This window comes from Amblyomma maculatum, chromosome 9 (assembly GCF_055883805.1).
Source record: "Amblyomma maculatum isolate TAMU_Amacu chromosome 9, ASM5588380v1, whole genome shotgun sequence".
NCBI lineage: Eukaryota > Metazoa > Arthropoda > Arachnida > Ixodida > Ixodidae > Amblyomma > Amblyomma maculatum.
In genome coordinates this window covers 25,060,094-25,079,577 of record NC_139352.1, presented here as the reverse complement: position 1 = coordinate 25,079,577, position 19,484 = coordinate 25,060,094, and the positions used below count along the sequence as shown (strand labels likewise).

The 19,484-nt window shown below is 42.5% G+C and overlaps 1 protein-coding gene across 2 annotated transcripts; it reads right to left on the bottom strand.

Moving 5' to 3' along the window:
• Positions 1–453: 453 nt before the first annotated feature.
• LOC146178600 (glycine receptor subunit alpha-3-like) lies at positions 454–19,026 on the bottom strand. 2 transcript variants are annotated; one of them, XM_084578395.1, is made up of 9 exons: positions 18,873–19,026; positions 13,444–13,459; positions 10,143–10,233; positions 8,500–8,567; positions 6,530–6,756; positions 4,355–4,437; positions 3,635–3,769; positions 2,056–2,432; positions 454–636 (listed from the first exon to the last, which is right to left on the bottom strand). In XM_084578395.1, exons 1-9 carry the CDS (start codon positions 18,950–18,952, stop codon positions 454–456), a joined length of 1,260 nt encoding a protein of 419 aa, XP_084434521.1. In that variant the 5' UTR covers positions 18,953–19,026. The 2 variants fall into 2 exon arrangements, with proteins under 2 accessions (XP_084434521.1, XP_084434522.1); XM_084578396.1 differs by lacking the exon at positions 13,444–13,459 and having other exon boundaries at positions 10,143–10,246.
• Positions 19,027–19,484: the final 458 nt, after the last annotated feature.

Below are 19,484 nucleotides of genomic sequence, written 5' to 3'. Positions count from 1 at the left end.
CTATTGGCAAGCCGAGCAGACGTTCCCACAAGGGGACTTGTCTTCTTCGGGGCCCAGATGAAGACAATTTCCTTTGTCGAAACGTCAGCTTGGCTTGAAAACTGAGGCTTCCCCTTCACCCTTGTTCAGTGCTGGTTTATACTAATAGCTCCAAGATTTATTGGAGAAACTGCTGTAAGTTTAAAATATCAGTCTCTGGATTAAACGGCACCATAAAAGCTACGCGGTACCTGTCGATGCTCAGCTTAGTTTGCAGTTTTTGAATGCGCTCTGCACACAGGTCCTGCATCCGGACCTTCCTGAGGGATGTTCAGGCTTCTGTTTGGCGAAGTGTCTTCCGGGTGAAGGATACAAGTGTCCTCGATGTCCTTGATGTCCTTTTTGGTCGCGTGAAAATTGGGGCTCGTCGAAGGCGCTTGAACGACAGGCAGTTCATCCTCAGACGACAGAACCTCAGGGGTAGTCTAAGTAGACGGACCAGTAGACGGTGTTCAGGATGACAAAGGACAATGGGAAGACTACCCTGGAGATCTTGTCTACAAGCAAGGCGCGGTCACGGCGACGCGGTAGCCCTGTATTTGAGGGTGCTGTCTCAATCTTCTGCGTAGGTGCACCGTTGGAGAGACGCCTCGATTCCTTCAAGAGAAAGAAAGTAAAAATATTTATTATTAGACTCAAAGTAATCCTTTTTTAGGGCTTTCACAAACACCGACATCGTATTAGGCTAGCTACGCCTACGCCAAGAACAAAGAACATTGGGACAAAGCGTTAAAAAGTGCTTCACTACATGATCAGCTTCGGGCTGTCCAGGAGGCCCGCGCGGTGGCGGAGAGCTTCGGGCTCTCTGTGCCGACGTGGGAGCAGCCCTTTACACCTGGCGCCTAGCGAGTGTCCTTCAGGACCCCTACTGTGGGAAATAAAGTTTTACCAAACCAATTAGGTTAGCTTCGCGCTGAATGTTACTCAAGAATTTTTAGTCATAGCTTTGGGTTACTCCAAAAGTTTCGTTATCACAAACGGTGCCTATATACAATTTTGACAAAATATACTGTTTTGAGATACTATTGCTGGTAAGTATAGAGCAGGGTTATTCAGGCCCCTTTCGTGGGATTCATAGATTATTCTTCGCATTGCCTGTAGTGGACAGCCGTTGTATGTGGGAATCCGCACGCTTTTCCATGCGTGGAACGCGTGAAGATTGACTGTGTATCCCCAAATGCCACTCTGTCGCGAACCTGCCAACTGACCTAGACCGTCCTGCATGTTTTGCAGTTGACGCCGCTGCTCGTTGCTCGCTGCTTCGGCCAAATCAGTCAAGGGCTGCTTGCTTCTGCCGTGTGCCACGCCGTTACGAAGTTTAATTATCAACGCTGCCTCGCGACGCGCGGTTGTCGAAAATGACGCTCGACATAGAAAATTTGTTGTGTAAGGAAGCCGAGAGTTCTCATATCCTCGAAATTGTGAAGAGTGATGTGTCCATAACTAAAATCCCTAAAGTGTGGCTTCTGGTTTCCAATTACCGCCAAGCGCCTAACTGGAAAAAGTAAAAAAGGTAACTATTACGAAGAAAGTAGGCAGCTTCAAACAACATCACACACGGATTCTATAACCTCTGCTAAGGTAAGTACTAGGACGCTGCGTATGCCGTTACGAAGTTTAATTATCAACGCTGCCTCGCGACGCGCGGTTGTCGAAAATGACGCTCGACATAGAAAATTTGTTGTGTAAGGAAGCCGAGAGTTCTCATATCCTCGAAATTGTGAAGAGTGATGTGTCTATAACTAAAATCCCTAAAGTGTGGCTTCTGGTTTCCAATTACCGCCAAGCGCCTAACTGGAAAAAGTAAAAAAAGTAACTATTACGAAGAAAGTAGGCAGCTTCAAACAACATCACACACGGATTCTATAACCTCTGCTAAGGTAAGTACTAGGACGCTGCGTATGCTCCCAGAGTATCTGAAGAGGCCTTATTTTTTTATTTTTGGGCACCCTTGCTGAAATGCGTGTTATAAGTATTAGGTAAGTCACGTTAAAACTGCAACCTGGTGTCGCTCACCGTGACCTTGGCGGAGAGGTTAACGGGCCTGGCTTTGCGGTAGACGAGGCTCTCATCCGTCTCGCCCATGAGGATGTTGACGAGCGCGTACTCCATCAGAGAGGCGAACACGAACACGGTGCAGGAGGACATGAAGATATCGATGGCCTTGATGTAGGACACCGGGGGCAGAGACTTCTGCGACTGCGCGTGCTGCGTGGACAGGGTGAGCAGACTGGTGACGCATAGCGTCACCCTAGCCGGCACAGCCTCGGGCTTGATCCAGAAGGATATCCAGGACATGATGACGATCAGGCAGGTCGGGATATACGTGTGGAACATGTAGTAGCCTAGGCGGCGCTTCAGCGTGAAGGTCACTTGAATGCAGGTGAAGTTTCCTGGATGAATAAGCGTTAAACAGTTTACATCCGTATTAACGTAAAGTATCAGGGCACAATGTCAGAGTGTATTGAAAAGAAGAATTTGCACAGGTAATATTATGCTCATAGTGAGCTGTACCAAGGACATGAAGGGAACATAAGTGCGAACTCACGGGTGATATTTATTTGATAACATAGTTTGAAGCCAAATTATGACAGACTATGAGCAATCCATATGTAGAACTGGACTGCGCATAGTCTGCTATATGAAGGCTTAGTCCTGTTGTTTTTTAAACAAAAATCACTCGCTATGCTTCCTTCACGTTATTGTCTCTTCGTGCGCAGTACCCCTTATATGTATAGTACTTGACCGACTGGCACAGCAACACACTACCATAAACTACGTTCGCATTTTTATTTCGCTTCAACCCCGTCTTTACTGCTCCTACTGTAGGTGCGAGGAGGTTGCAAAATGGTTTTCTTTAAAGTGTATACACGACGTTTAGCTCAGGAAGGTATGATGCATGAAACGAAGCGAAACAATATTTGTAAAACTTTAAGGAATAAGAACTTAAGCGGCATGAATGCCGTTATGCAAGGGCACTCATAAAAATGCTCTTGCAGTTCAACGAAATTCCCCGAGAATGGAATACGGGTATAGTTTCGTTCTATTACAGTGCTCATTTTGACGATGGCACTGTTGCCTCACCTCCCCTGTTCATCACTCACGAGATTTTTGAAAACATTGGTTTGTATTCTAAAACTGATGATTTTTCTATTGTCCATTTGATCCTGTGACATTACTGAAGCCTTCAAGTGTTCGTACTTAGTGACCGTACCATTAGATAGTTGGCGACCTATTCTCATCATTGGTTTCTCATACAGAGCCAGCACCAGCTAGTGGTGGCGATTTTTGTCTCTCGTTATTTATGCTATTTCCTCTTATTCTTTTATTGCTATTTTATTTAATATCTTTGTTATATATGTTCCGTTATTTTTAAGTTGGCTCTTTCGCCACCAGCAACTGCTATACTGCTATTTCTGAAGTGTGCAATTTGTAGACTTTGTCTGATTCTTCTGTCGTATTGTCGTCCTGCCAAATGAAATTTTCAATGGACAAATTGAATATAATAAATATTTTGTATATCAGATTTCATCAAATTTATTCCTTGGTTGTAAATTTGTAACCAAAAGATATATTATTCTATTCGCCGCATTACCTGTGGAGTATACTGTTGTGCAGTCGCTGAGCGCAGTCTCGACCAAATTATGTTGTGGTAGCTCGATAGCCTCGTCCACGACTAAGGGAACGTTGTCGTCCCAGCTGAACACCAAGTCGTCCGTCGTGTATGACACTGCAAGGTCAAGAAATATGCCAAGCATGTTCAAAATCTAGAAAGCATAAACCTACAGGTCCCCTATGGGGATTGTTTTTATATAAGAGAAACTTGAATACGCAAAAAAATTCAATTCCAACATATACTTCTGAAATGACGGGTATGAAGTCTACGCGCCTATTTCTTTCCATTCTTAGTGCAACAAAAAAACTGTTTTAATCGTGGATCTTCCTTATTTAACCATTAATTAGTTTTTCAGTATGTTAGAAAGTACGTAGTAAGCAGTTCAATATTTTTGTTTTGTCCTTCTATTACATAGAGCAAATATTGCAATTGTAGTAAAGCGTAGTGTTCATTTAGTGGGAATCAAAGCCAGTGGAATATTGTTTTAGGCTTTTTTTACATGCAAAAAAGCTTTTAACATTGCCATCAGTTTAAGAATCTCGTAGACAACCGAAAAGCAAAATCTTGGTAACATTAGCACAGCACATGGTAACTAATATTGCTTAGCAGGTGCGCACACAACAATGTACCTGTGATGCAAAACAGGACGTTTTGTCAAATTGAGGAGATAAACATGCAGATTAGGCGAGACACACTCACGGCTTTCAATCTTCATCGTGCACACTTGCGTATCATGTGGATATGTCTCGAACTTCATGGCGCAGGAAAGCAGAAGAGTGAGCCTGCAGTGTTCAAGGAATATAAAGCTCTATATTTTGCGAAACATTGAGGTGTTCCAAACACCATATAAAGACCCTCTTGGCCTACAATTTGCTGTTTATAGTCAGTATTCTTAATTTTGCGTGTTGTAAATCAGTGCTCATTTTATGTTTTGGTAGCGATCGGCTCTGTGCTATTTAATACTGTGGTAAAAGTGTGCAGAGAAGCACAATCAGGCAGCAGGCATTTTAGATTGAGGCGTTTTATTGTTACTATGGCCAATTTCTGCTAAAAGATTATAAGTGCGGCAGCATCTTTACATTTTAAACTCAAAGCGTGCTCCATCGCAAAAAAAAAAAAAAACAGAGAAAATCGCTGACATTTAGAGAGCACACAAACAAACATTCACAATAAACCTCCTCTGCGCTATCTTTTAGTGCGCAACACGCAACTGTATTGAAAAGAAGCCTTAGGTGGTCTTTGCGTGAAAAGCAAGTATCGCCTGTTTTGATATCACAGAAACTCAATTTGTAGTCTCTCACCTTTCTATCATTTTCTTTTGTCTCATGCACACGTCTTCCAGAAAACATACTCCATGTTTGGAAATAATATAAAGCAGTGTTTTTTCTCTACTATTTTCTTCAAGAAAATGTTTTGCTCTCTAAGAACAGCTATTAGTGGCTTTTCTTTCTTACATCTACGGCAGCTTATATTAAAGAGCAACTTTGCTTATTTGAGTAGGAAAACGAATTGAAAACCCAGGTTGAGGCAAGAAGCAGTGGCGAAACGCGCTGACTACCAACTCACCTTTTACTCCGTCTGTAAAGTGTACAACAGAAAAGGCAATGACAACACAAATATTTCAAGAACAAACAAGACTACGCATCCTTGCACATGCTTCTCTTGAGTCAGGAAGAAAGGCTATCTGTCTCTTTCCCGACCAACCTAACCGACGACTTCTTGGTACTACGACCTCTCTGCTGAATCTTTCAAGCGATGAACACTTAGCGGGAAGGCCAGATTGCGTTACCAGGCCGTCATTAAGCTGCTTCCCAAAGAGAGAAAAACTTTACGAATCATGAGTAGCGCTTGCATTTATTGAGCTTCTATATCGTCCAGCCTTTCTCAAAACTGTTGTGTTTGTTAAAGCATTTTCTGCCCTATTTTTTTTTTCGTTAGAGGGAAGGCAAAGGATAACTTGCTGCTCAGCGCCTACACCCATCGCTACATTCTGCTCTCCTATGCTGCGTAGTGTCATTCTCTTATATTACAGTAGCTGAACTCTCTGCCTGATAATTGTTATTTTCTTTGTAAACTAGCATTTTGTTCCTTATTCCGTTAATGAAAAATATATTTTCATTTCCATATTTTGATACTTTTGTTTTGTATGTTTAAATATATAAAATATGCATCAAGATACAATTATCAGCACTCTAGCTAATAACAAACGAGCATGGAACAATGAAATTATTGCCAAAATAAAAGAGGGTAGAAACATTTCTTGCTTTCCAGTGCTCGCATTTATTACATGGCACAACAAAGGTTTGTGTATAAAGTAGTCAAATGTAGTTTTCTTGTATAGCGAATCGACGAATACTTTTTTCGGTGAGATTGTGTAATGTTATAGAAGGTCGTATTCTGCATTAAGATTGAAATATTTTAACTGCTGAACTGCATCAAAAGTGTGATTCTATTCTATGTTTAAAGCTCGGTTAAATGGAACCAACCCCAACTTCCTTATGTGTCAGTTTTAAGCTTTAAATTTTAGACTTTTAGTTAGTGTCTGACACCCACTCGTCATCACAAATCATAAGACTTTAAGGGCTGGTTTACAAAGGTCCTTCCAGATATTGCTTAGATAATTCTAGGAATTCTGATTATAAATATCATGTTCTGGTTCAAAACCTAGTCTGAGCGCTACATTTAGCTGTAAAAATAAAAGTGCAGCCCATGCTGCATTTCGCGTTAAGAACCATATTCGTTCAATAAACAAACTACCTTAATTTCTGCACATCAGCTTGTTGCAATATATTGGACATTAAAACATGCTATGTTCTCAACAAAGAGCAGCTGTGATGGACGCATTTGTGAGGCAAGCTAAATGCAATCACTCACTTGACCATGTATAGTATGCTGCCGTCCGCGTATAGCCATATGTAATGGTTTGGTATAGTCATCTCCTGGAACGTGACACGTTTGGCATTCTTGAAGAAGGAGTCGGGCCTCCACATCTGGTGCAGCCAGTTTACGGGAAGCAGTCGGTACTTGGCCGACATGTTCCGCGGTAACCGCAGTCGGTGGTCGTGCCATGACTGTGACATGAAGATGTCCGCCACGTAGGTCTGCACGAACAGACGCGGCCAGTTTAAGCGAAAGCCTAATAGCTGGGATGGAGAATAAATATTACATAATGGCTTTGAAATCCAACGGAACAAGTTAAACAACTTTCTTCCTCTAAAATGAAGTGTCATAGTGAGTCAATATAAAGTGCGTACTATGGCTAATGCTCACGACCAATAACTCAGCTCATCGATTAGTTGGCAGCAATGTAAAATAAAACAGACCAATATTGTTAGTACTGTAAAGACCTTTCATATTCGCGCTAGTCTACGATTGTTTTTCTTGGTTTTGTATTGCTTCTCAGTTTTGTTAAGGTATAAAATGAGACTTCATCATTTAAGCTCAAGCTCACGACGCAAGTGAACCAAAAAGCAATCTCTTTAAGAAAACACCTATACAGAGCTGTTCGTGTCGGGATTCTCTATAACGAGAGCGCTTATTTAAGGGAGCACCTTTATACGCCACCGTGCGTGTTGTTAAGTGTGCTGTACCCATCCCACTTACACAAAGGCTTATTTATAAAAGCTTCGCAGAGTTTTTGATAAACTTGGGGTGTTCTTGCGGTACAATAGGTGAAACGCGTATTGAAATTTGTAGCTAGTTGCACAATATAATACTGGACTGGCGTGAAATAAATGCAGTATATTTACTGAAATGAACAAATCAACTGTGAATTCTTGCTTTTAAGGTTCAGGTCCTTATTCCGGAATTGAACATTTCCAACAGAAAATGTGAGGAAGTTTTGATATCTGTGAACCAGAACAGCCGCTAGAAAATTCAGATGTGCCGATCAGGTTTCGGAAAGGTCAAAAGTTGCCTATCTCGCATTACAGATTGATAAAAGATTGATAATTAAATTTCAAACGCTGCGAACGTCTAACGAATTGTGCATTTCATGAACAATGCGAAGATAAGTCGATGTGCAAAAATATGCGGTACGATTGCATTTTATAAATGTGGAAAGCAAGAAACTCAATTTCTATAGTTATGAAAAAATATTTTTCGATATCTCATGCTGGACAGTCAAGAGGCGGGCTTGTTAAATTTAGACGCTTGGCGGAATTCATGCATGCTGCCTTCAATTTCCTAATAATATTTTCCGCCGGGAGAACTAACATTAAAAATTGTGCACTTATGCTCCAGTAAAAACCTGCATTTATGCGAGCTCGTGAGGTCCTCCGTCTCCTCCCGCTAACGGGATTAAAATGTTTGTTGAAAGCGTTTCTGTTCTCGAACTTGAGGAGACGGGCGTTGCCCTGTAGGCATTAGTGATGTATTGCACCCCAAATTTTTAAGTTAACGATGCCGCTGTCCGGCCTTCATATCCGTACAGCGAATTCGCAGAACTTTCTCCCTGTCGCATCGTGCACAGCACGACTTTCCTTAAAACAGATTACCTCTCTCATCGAGCTGGTTGCTCTACGTAACTCCTCTCACGACGCCATTTTCGTATGCTACTTCCCCCAGTTTCAAGTCATTTTTTTTTTTACTGAACCCCTGCTGATCTTGCACTTTCCCTTGTATTTGATTTTTCTTTGTTAGACCTGCATCCGTCCTCTATAGCTTCTTGTTGATGAAGACATCGACATCCCACACTTTCCTCCTGATTAAGTTTTCCTCAATTCTAACTGCCCTTGCTAGCACTGAACGTTTCGCACTCACCGCAGCCGCGACCTCCTACCACCACTTTCCTCTTCTTTTCACCGTTCTCGTCACGCTTCTACGATACAGACATCGAATCTTACCATGGAACCCTCGTCGATGGAATCCAGGCTGAGGACGGTGACATGAAACTTGACAGATGTCGCCCGGCCTGCGATTACAAATTTACAGAGTATAACAGTTAAACCATATATATATGTATATATATATATATATATATATATATATATATATATATATATATATAATATAACATACAATAGATATCAAGGTGTAAACTCTCAATACCCGTGGCTGCAAGTCACTGGAATTAAACTATCTATATTTCAAATAATTTACGGTGTGTCAGTAAGGAGGTATACAAATAAGGCATGAGTTTAAAACAGCAAAATATAACGTATTTTTGTTTTTGTAGTTCACTATCTGAGTGCTGTTAATTTATTCTGTTAAAATATTCCTGCTCCCTATCAAAACGTAGCCAGGTAGCTAACACGGAATGGCTAATAAGCTTTTTTTTTTTCGACAGCTTTGAAAATTCTTACATTAAAACATTTCTTCAGCGCTTGTCTGAATATATAACAAAACGTAAATTCAGGCATTCTCAACAGCAGTAGCTATCAATGTCACTATCTTGTTATGACTCCGCGTTTATAAATTTCAAAATACGCACTCGTTTTGATGCATGACAGCTATTTCAAGTCAGGTAGCTCTCCCTGTGTTGCCACTCAGTGAGGATTTCGAAGAGGGTGTAGCACTATGGGCGCTCGGAGGAGCTTTCAATGCAGGCTGCTTCGTGTAACAACTTCTTGCGTCAGGTGATTCAGCAGGTACTAAAATTATTTCGCTTTGTCGAGAGAATAATAATATTTTCTCTAATACATTTTGCACTGCGAACGTAATTGACTCTTAAAACCACCTCACGGTTTTCGAGATGCGGACAAAATAGATTTCTTTACCTGAGGCAAATCAAATTTATGTTTGGGGCTGAGAATTTTATAGTGCGTCTTTTTTCTTCTTCGCAGCTACCTGACAATAGCGGCGAATTTTAAACATCAATAAAGTATAATAATGCTGGATATTGTGTAATTAGAGAAGTATTATCACCTAAAGGAGCCCCTTAATGTTATGGAACGGAGGAAAGTTCAACTACTAAGACTAGATTTAAGGACATAGTTTTCAGCGCAAAGGCACGCGGCCAAAGGAAAAAAGAGGAAGACACGCTAGAGATCTAAAGAATAAGGAAGGTGCTAACCTTGTTGCGCAGTGCGCTACTTGCAAGGATTGTACACTATTGTTTTCTGGAGTAAGGATTTTAAGCAAAAGCAAATTAGAAACCACCCGTGAAACGATAGAAGCATATTATATTCAGAGGGCTGGGTCAGGTTGTGTTAGCGATACCTCAGTTGTTTTGTACAGCGCAGAAACGATTTTCCTTTCTAAGTTCTTGAGATAAAGGTTTGATGCGTTTCGTTTTGTTTATCTTTTCCCTGGCACGGTATGCGCCTGCGCGTCTGGTCGTACATAACTCTTGTGTGCGTCGAAAAATTAAACAGTTGTAAGTCAGCGCTGTGTTCGTCCCTATAGTCTTCCTTCCTCTTCTTTCCTTTGGCCGCGTGCCTTTGCGCTGAAAACTATGTCCTTAACTCTAGAATACCAACTAGCCAACAACTAACCCTACTGAGGTACTAAGACTACAGTTCAGTTTTTGTTGTTGTTTTCTACTAACCGTGTTCTCTGGGCGGTGCCAGGTTGTCGTAGTCTTGCGGATTCTCTGGTAGAATGGAGGATAGGTCCAGGTTTTCGTCGCTACCCATGCTCTTCCAACTGGAGCTGCAGAAATGACAAAAATTATCAAGTTTATCCAAAACGGTCTTGTGTTTCTGCACCTCAAGAAACCTGAAGCAAGTCTATTCCGTTGATGTTGTCTGCTTTCTGTTAAAAACAACAGAAGCGGTTTATGAATTCTTGGCACACACGAAATAGAGAGTGCAGTGCAAATTTTCCCTGAAAACTGCTATGCGTTACAGGCAGTTTTGATAACCTCGCACAAATGTCGGCTAGTGTACCATAGCTGATTTTGCGATAAATGGTGAAAAGCGAAATACAAGAAAATGTTTGCCAAGGAAATATCACCTTTTGCGCATAGAAATACTCCGCAGTTCAAGCACTGGATATTTCATCAAATACAGTTTATCGACCATAATTTCAATAATTGAAATTTAGTTTTTTTTTAAAATAAATTCTTGCGGTGCATAAATGTCTCAAGGGCTCGAAAGCGGGCTAAAAAGCTGTGACGTTAAATGCTTGGTTGGTTTATAGAGTTTAACTTCCGAAAGAGACTCAGGCTATGAAACAAGTCATTGTGGAGAGTTCCGAAAATTTTGACCGCCTGGAGTTCTTTATGTGCGCTGATATCGCACAGCACATAATCACCTTGCGGCTGGGATTCAATGCTATGTCCTTGGTTTGAGCCATAACCACCGAATCACCTCGGCGGGTCTGGTGTTAAAAGTTATTGACTTTATTTTTCATCTTGTTCACTTCCCGTATGCTTTGGGGAACACAATTGGCCCTAAATGCTGTACTACCCCGCTACCAGATATTGAAATCATGTCTAGAAGATTTCGTTCAAATTGGTTAGTTTTCCAAATGACTCTTTCAGCTATGAGATGCTCGCGCACAAAAAAGCCTTCGATCACGTAAGCCAATTTTTTGTATTTATCTTTGTCATTTGTTTCTTTAAAATTACTCAACATGTACAAACTTTTAAGATTAGGTTTTGATAGTGCTTTCGTATTTCAAACTCACTACGATACAATTTGAAATTTTGGTTAGAGCGCAAGAACTCCGATATCACCTAGAAATTGAAACGTAGGTGCGGCAAACTCATAGACCGCTATTAATTTCGAGGTGTCTCGTTATTACTGCTTGTTGGGTGCCGCACAGACCAGTTTTCAAGTCTCAGAAGCGAAAACTGGCATGTGCCTCCGACTCAGATTTAAACCAAGCTGAAACATAAGCTTTGATTTGACGAATTTTTAACCACCGAAATATGCGTCTTTGGTGACGCAGTAAACAGTACCCTACCGCTACAGGTCACCCAGCCGAAGAAAAACAGCTACAGAACCATGTAAAAATTACGACAGAATCTTCTGTAGCTTTGCCGTAACAGCAAACCAATCGTTAATCTCGTGATAATTATTTGTAGGCTTGTAGATATTTGTGTAGTGCTTTTCTCTAATCTGTAGTTCTGAAGTAGCATTTCGTTATAGCTGAAAAAAACTATGTTGCTGTAAGCATTTGGGCACGCACAATATATTCAGGGTCAAAAACCACACAAAAATATTATAGTCACAGCAGTACCAGTTATGTAGTAGTACCATTTATGCTATGTTTTGGACGTCTCAGAAAGGCTTCGAACGGATTTGTAGTGTTTAAAAAAGAACTCATGCAAGAAATTGATAGAATTAATGCTCTTTCAGTTTGCGTTAGAGCGCTAGAAGCTTATTGCACAAAATGTACAGGTTATTAAAATAAATAACTTGTTCGCGTGCTCCTGCCGGCTGCTGTACATATTATCAGTCTGATTATATACATTCAACCCCTCTCAACTTCCTACTTGTTAAGAAAGCACAGCATAGAGGTGCACGTGGTATACCTCTCTCACACGAACACTTCCGATCCTCATTGAACTCGATCTGCATTAAGGCTTTCAAGGATTGAAGCACCCGGTGCTACATGCGCGTTTTCAATGACCATTGAAAAATTTGCTTAGTGTGCACTAAGCCTTTCTAAAGTTAAAGCTTAGCTACTTTGGTCATCTGATGAGAAGAGAGGAGTCGCTGGAAAAAGATTTGATGTTGGGAAAGGTTGAGGGTCACCGGAGGAGGGGTAGGCAGCGAACGCGGTGGTTAGATGGCATCCCCGAGGCGCTGCAGGTGAAGTTATGTGATGTTAGGAAGATAGTGAGAGACCGGAAAGCGTTGCGTGATATGGTTCATAGGGTCACGAAGAGTCGGACACGACTGAACGACTGAACTGAACTGAACTAGGCTAAGTGGCGCATAATGTTCTGCCAACATAGAGTCACTGGAAAATTTGGCTCTATGCCGACAGCCAAAGTACGGTGGACTGTCGTCTGCTGTCAGTCGCAATGATCGAGTCTCAAAAGAAAACGCGACATCGGGGTAATGATTGCGCGATAGGTGACTCAGGTCACCTATCTTCCCACAGTCGATGAGTGCTCCAGTTTCTCTTTCGCTCTACAGTTTCGGCAGTGACGCAGTCAAAGAGGACGCCATCTTTGATTGCACTGGCGGTGGAGCATGGTGTTGAAATTATAAACATGCGTAATGTTCAACGAATGTTTTAATGATGTTTAAATTGCTCTATCGTGTCTTTTAATTTATTTCTATGTAATTATTAGCGGTTCCATTGCATTCATTCCTTTTGAAACTGTGGTGCTCGCTGATGACGAGGTTTCGACGACCGCCTTCGAGTGTTCTTTAAACCTCGAGAGCGATTGAGGAAGCAGCTTCTACTCAAGCAGGCTCGAGCTCGATTGCGCTTGAAAGTTGCCGTGTGACAACCTCAATCTGCATTGAGTTGAATGCAGATCGAGTTCAATGAGGATGAAAAGTGTCCATGTAACAGGGGTATTACTGAGTCCACCACTGATGGTGACACTAAAAAAGAGACACAATTTAAATGCATCCAAGTTAACACGCATCATGGCCCCAAATATTGGTGTTGCGCTGGCAATGTACGGCCCTGCATTGGCAGCCAAAAAATGGACCGATGGGTTTTGGGGGCTAGGATATTTCTTTCTGTGGCTAACCAACGAGCTACAAAGAGTGCAGTCGTGAGCAATAGTGGTATACAACGCTCAGCCAGTGGAGGAGCTCGAGAAAACTGCATGCCAACTCCGTCCGACGACACTTTCTAAGATCGAGACAAAAGTGGTAGTGCCCCATTTGATCGACATGCATTTGTCACTCTCGCTGTCCCTTACGCTGTCGCTAGGTGACATTTCTATGCAGTTTTCTTGAGCTCCATCACTGGCTCAGTGTTGCATACCACGTTTGCTCACGACTGTACATTTCAACTCAATGTACCTGCCCCACTCCAAGACGGGCCTACCAAAAGGTGATAGAGACGACGATGAAAGTGAGAGTGAGATAGAGAAGAGAGGAGCCTGCGCTTCGTAGCGCTATCTCGTGTGGTTCGCTTGCGTGCGCTGTCTCGGTTTTTCACTGCGCGCAGCCGCTCGCCGCGAGAATTCGGGGCACGCTTCTCAGTGCGGCTGCCGCAGGGAGATAAGCCGAGAGGGGGGGGGAGGCGAAGCGAATATAGCGCCTAGAAATGCAGAGAGTATGTGTGAGAGGGAGAGAAAGCATGTGCACGTGTCGACGTGTGCTCTGCAAACAAGAAAAGGAATACAGGCGATTTGCTTTCCTTCTTTTCTGTACGTGCGCGCTCATCCAAGGGCAACAGGAAAACAACCAACCCGTGTAGAAGGCCACGAAGCCCTAAACCATGCTATCACACTAAGACACGCTTCATATGATAGTGTGGTAAGGACGCCGCCCCAAATGCGATGTGTAAATGCGATAAGGAGGAAACAAGCCAGCGGAACACCTCTTGCGTGACAACCCCGCAATTTTGAAAGCAGGGGAAATTGGTTTTTGCTTTTTTTAACCCTCTACTGCAAACAGTGCGCGTCATTGACTTTTAGGCTTGTTATGCCCTTCAATAATTTGTAACCAGGATGCCTAGTAAAAGGTTGTGAGCAGACTTTTGTCGCTTATTAGGTGGTCGTTACTCTTCATCTTCTACCACTTCCGATATTTGCTCGAGTAAAAGGAAATATGAAGAGTTTGGGTATTGAAAACTGTCTTTTTAATAGTTATTTACACTGGGTCACTATACAAGGCTCCAAGGTCTACGTCTCGATTTAAAAGGCCAATTCTTTTGGAGTGTCTATCAAAAAAATATTAATACAAGTGGATTTGGGTAATTTTATGGCTATGGAAGCGGTCTTTGCCATACAGTTGGTGTTTAGCGAAGCCGATGATGACAATGAGTGCAATAAACATCGTCTTACTAAGCAGTGGACGTTAGCTGGGGGGACATAATAAGCACATATATTCGCTTTGTGACACATTTTAAATACAGAAGAATTACAAGATAAATCTGGTTATGTATAAATGTTTCTCTGACAGCTGCAAGAGCCCAGCCTAAATGTGGAAAAGGAGCATTGCTTCGAATTAAAACGTGAATTTACGCGATTTTGTGTACAACTCCTTCTACGGAGAAGCAGGCGCCATCGCCATGAACGGCGGTTGGACATGATTCTACAGATTCATGACGTCCCAACCGCACTACTTCGCGCGCGAATTTCAACCACTCCACATAATAATAGGGCAAGCGAATCTGGAAGGCGTACAAATGAAGCCCAAATTGATAACGAGATTCGTCTTAGAGGGAAATTAAAGAAAATTGAAAGAATTAACAGAATAGATATTTCGCCACTATGGTTCCAATCCGTGCTCTCTGGATGCCCATACAACGCATAGGCTAGAAGAGGTACGCGCCGGCACGACGCATGTTAGAGTGTCAAACAGTGAAAGCGTTTAATGCCCTTGAGTTGACATGTGTTTGCGATGTGTACAAATGTTGCAGCAATAACAACTTCAAAATAATAATGCAAATCGCGGAATGAAAAGGCGATGTTCAAGGTGCTATAACGTTTCCTCGTAAGGCGTAGCTGAAGGACCTATTTTTGTTAGTTTTTCTTTATATTTAAATGATTGTAGTATTTGGTTACAAGGAGCAAGGGATGGTCACCTAATATGTCCACCAAGATTTATCCATATTTGTTGCCCATTTTCTTAGGTCTATTATTTATCAGTAAAAGATTCATAACAAAGGGCAAAAGGCTCGTTTTGTTTTCCTTTCAAATTTTCAGAGATAATATAGGGGCGAATGTATGTCTGAAATATAGGGACATAATATAGGGGTCTAGGGGTTATGTGAATCCAAGTGCCCTTGCAGGCTGACCCTGATATCACCTTTGCATACGAAAGGAAAGGCCCTGTTTGGCAGCTACTGCTAAACGTAACGTCAGGCAACCCTGCGTTCAGTTAATGCTCGGCCATGTCAGCTGCCAGCTGACGCCTGCCTGCGCCATGCTCTTGACGTTTCTCTCACAACAGCAACACATGCGCCGACGCCTGATTTTTATTGCGAAAGCAGTACTATTCTAGGTTTCAAGCCTTCAGCGTAGCACGGCCGGTAGCCACGTCTTACCCACGTGATGCTGTGACGTCACACCACACGTGGGCTGGAAGGAGCTGCAACTTGGGTCTCTCGTTTCACATGGGACGGTTATGTCAGAATCAGCCTGCCAGGACCCCGGCATTCCCGTTACCCCTGTACACCATTAAGGCACGTTCAGACGGCTTGGTTAAAACGGGGCTTTATATGTTGGGTGAGGAAAAAGAAAAAGAGAAGAAGAAGAACGCTCGGCCACCCGCAGCTAATGCTTTCGCTCAATATTTGGTTCAGCAGCGTTGAACGCTTGTTATGTTTTGTGAGCCTTCAACTCTATTGCTTTAAAACTTAAACAAAACCAATTGCATGCTTTACATTCACGTAACTAATTATAGCATACTACGTTTTACCTGGTGTCCACTATGGCACCCTACACGAAGCCCGGGCAAACTAAATCTAAAGAAAGTTTATTTTCTTTCAACAATTTAGGAAGGAAACTAAAAAAAAACCACAGCATAGAGAATAAATGCGTAAAGGGTGGCATGATATATGTTAGAGAGAAGCGTGTGGAGAGAAGAGCTTCGTTCTGACGCGAACCACTTCCTGAAAGAGCTGTCTTCCCAAAACATCTTGTCAACAGCCTTCACTAATCCAACAAGTATTTTTCTCCGCAGGAATGGCGCTTCAAACGCGAATGACGATTGCAATACCGTGGAAATGTATCAAGGGAATAACCATGTGGCGATCGGCCACCTGCGTCCCGGACCGCCTTCATTGCATTGAATTTATTGCAAATCGATAAGCGCTTTCCTCGTGGCTGGTGGGTTGTGAACTTTGTAGATATACTTGTTGTCCAAAATATGCGGCACTGTTAACGTATATGAGGTTAAAGTGCAGAAAATATGTTTACAGTGGAATTGTCATAATAGCATTTGATGTCAAAGATTGACATTCGATGTAGTTTTTGTTTTAATGAAGCGTTAAGCGATTTTGCAATATCGCGATGGTTACTATTTCAGCCGAATAATACACCGGACCCAGGTTAAGGTTCAGTTCAGTTCAGTCGTTCAGTCGTGTCCGACTTTTCGTGACCCTATTGACCATGTCACGCCACGCTTTCCGGTCTCTCACTATCTTCCTAACATCACATAACTTCATCTGCAGTGCCTCGAGGATGCCATCTAACCATCGCGTTCGCTGCCTACCCCTTCTCCTAAAACCCTCAACCTTTCCCAACATCAAATCTTTCTCCAGCGACTCCTCTCTTCTCATCAGATGACCAAAGTAGCTGAGCTTTAACTTTAGAATTTGACCTTCCAATGAGCAGTCAGGGTTTATGGTCGACAATATTGACTGATTTGATCTTCTGGCAGTCCAAGGAACTCTCAAGAGTCTTCGCCAGCACCACAATTCAAACGCGTCAATTCTTCGGCGGTCAGCCTTTTTCACAGTCCAACTCTCGCATCCATACATCACAACTGGAAAGACCATAGCACGAGTTATACGGATCTTGGTTGGCAGACTAATGTCTCTGCTCTTTACTAGGCGGTCAAGGCTAACCATTGCTCTCTCTTTCCCAGAAGCAGGCGTCTCCTAATTTCATGGCTGCAGTCTCCTTCCGAGGTAATCTTGGAGCCCAAGAAGAGAAAATCTGTCACAGCTTCCACTTCTTGTCCCTTGATACTCCAGGACTTGATAGGGCAAGACGCCATGATCTTTGTCATTTTAATGTTCAGTTTAAGCCCAAACTTCTCACTCTCTTCTTGTACGCGCATCAGAAGTCTCTTGAGTTCCGCTTCACTTTCTGCCATTAAAGTGGTATCATCCGCATATCTAAGGTTGTTGATACGTTTTCCAGCAATCTTCACTCCAGCTGAAGACTCGTCCAGACCGTCCTTCCTCATGATGCACTCTGCATATAGGTTGAATAGGCAGGGCGACAGTATGCAGCCTTGCCTCACTCCTTTCAGACTTACAATGAACACTTGGTAATATTTACTGCAGATGGGCTAAAGTATACCCGGGCAATGGGAATCTGAAAACTGCTGCTCGTCAAGGCACAAATTGGCGATGTTGTAAAAGACTGAACAGCACAGGGGAGTTTTACTACAAATGGTCAGTTCAGAAGCGTGCCATTTATTTTAGAGGTTAGGATTTGTCCTTTTTTGTTTCGCCTTGCTTAAGGAATTGAAGGCAACCGTCTTTTCGTCATCGTATATATAGCTCGCATTTATTGCAAATGCAGAAATACCAGAAATGCAGCATATACTTTTCTGGGCATCTCCAGATATACCTCTCTTTCCTCAGCGTGCGAATATTCTAATACGTGGGTATATGGCTCTGCAAATGGGCATTTGATAACATCATGTTGTTAATATGCAAAGATAACAGGATATTTCACTCACGTGTAATGCTTGTTTTAAACATTTTTGTAACGTCAGTTTGATTCTTTATGAGAACAGCACTGCGCATTATTTTTCATTAACCGCTTATTCTCTTCAATAAACTTCTCGTCTAAAGAGCACAATCTTTACGATAGCTGGAATGAAGTACAAACTTTTTTGTACAGTAAAAGGCGTTTGGCTTTCTTTCGGGCATTCTGCTGTTCATGGCAAGGAATGCCACTACATGTTCTTGTTATGTCTAGAACTAGCATATGTGCATTTTCTTCGTCTTTCCTTCAGAAGGGAGCGCGGGCGAGAAATGACAATTTCGCTTAGAACATCAGCCGTAGGATGAGAGGCTCTCGAGAGTTAAACAACGCATGCCAAAAGCAGCGAGTGTTTTATGCCATTAATATGTTTAATTAATTATAGATTCTCAATTAAAGCCCACAGTTTGTAGACTGGCTCTTGAAGGTAGCCGCAACACGTAGTTGACCCAAGACGGAGCTTCGGCCGACTTTAAAGCCGGAAACCAATGACCAAGGTAAATTTTTAGATACGACATACCGGTTTTCGGAATTTTGAGTGCTATTCAAAAAATGCTTGTACTAGAAAGCTGTAGAGGCGGCCGCAGCGTTTCAGTGGCGCCTCAACCGTGTACGATGAATGAGCACATCGTACCAGTAATCGCAAAGGGTGATGTAGCTACCACGCTTTACACGTGTGCTTGCATTACCTTTGTTCATGAAAGTAACTCCCATGGCCGAAGTCATTTGATCAATTTGTTAGCAAATACTCACGCCGAGACCGAGGCTGCTGCTACTGCGGCGATGAAGAGAGCGAGTGTCCCGTTCCAAGGAAGGCGACCAGGATGGCTCATGTCTCCCGCTGGGGGGCCGCATGTGGCTTGGCTGGCGCACTGGAATTCGGCCTCATCCTGCGTGAATATAGAAACAAACGGAACACCGTTTGGTTTGGTCAGGTATCCAAGAAGGCTTAGATTGCTTTTACCCTTCTATTGAGAAAATAAATAAACGCTAACAAGCGCTAACCTATGCTATATCACCAATGTCTCCTAAAACTCCAATTCATGTGAAATAAACAGGTAGAGAAAGAAAGGTAAATTTTTTATAAGATTGAGACATTATATCGGTGGTGTGAGGGACGCAGAACATTCTCGACAAAGCTACGGCGTCCAAGTAACACACTACTAACCGCTTTAAATCTCACTGTGTCTGGCAGCTGATATTGTCATAAAGATGTGGGAAGATATTCTCGACGAAGGTTTGCTTTTGATTTCTGTTAGCCTCTCCCATAATACCACGACATTGATGGGGGTTATAGATGCGTGACCGGACTTTGGGTACGCTCACATGTTTCGCATAAATGGTCGTTGCAGACACTTGATAGGC

What these genes read in the sequence shown, in the direction of transcription:
- LOC146178600 (XM_084578395.1), bottom strand. Translation starts at nt 18,952, where the DNA reads ATGAGCCATCCTGGTCGCCTTCCTTGGAACGGGACACTCGCTCTCTTC. An exon ending in AGCATACTATACATGGTCAA is followed by an intron (nt 4,438 to 6,529) that starts GTGAGTGATTGC and finishes TGAACACTGCAG; the next exon opens with GCTCACTCTTCTGCTTTCCT. An exon ending in CACAACAGTATACTCCACAG is followed by an intron (nt 2,433 to 3,634) that starts GTAATGCGGCGA and finishes TTATTCATCCAG; the next exon opens with GAAACTTCACCTGCATTCAA.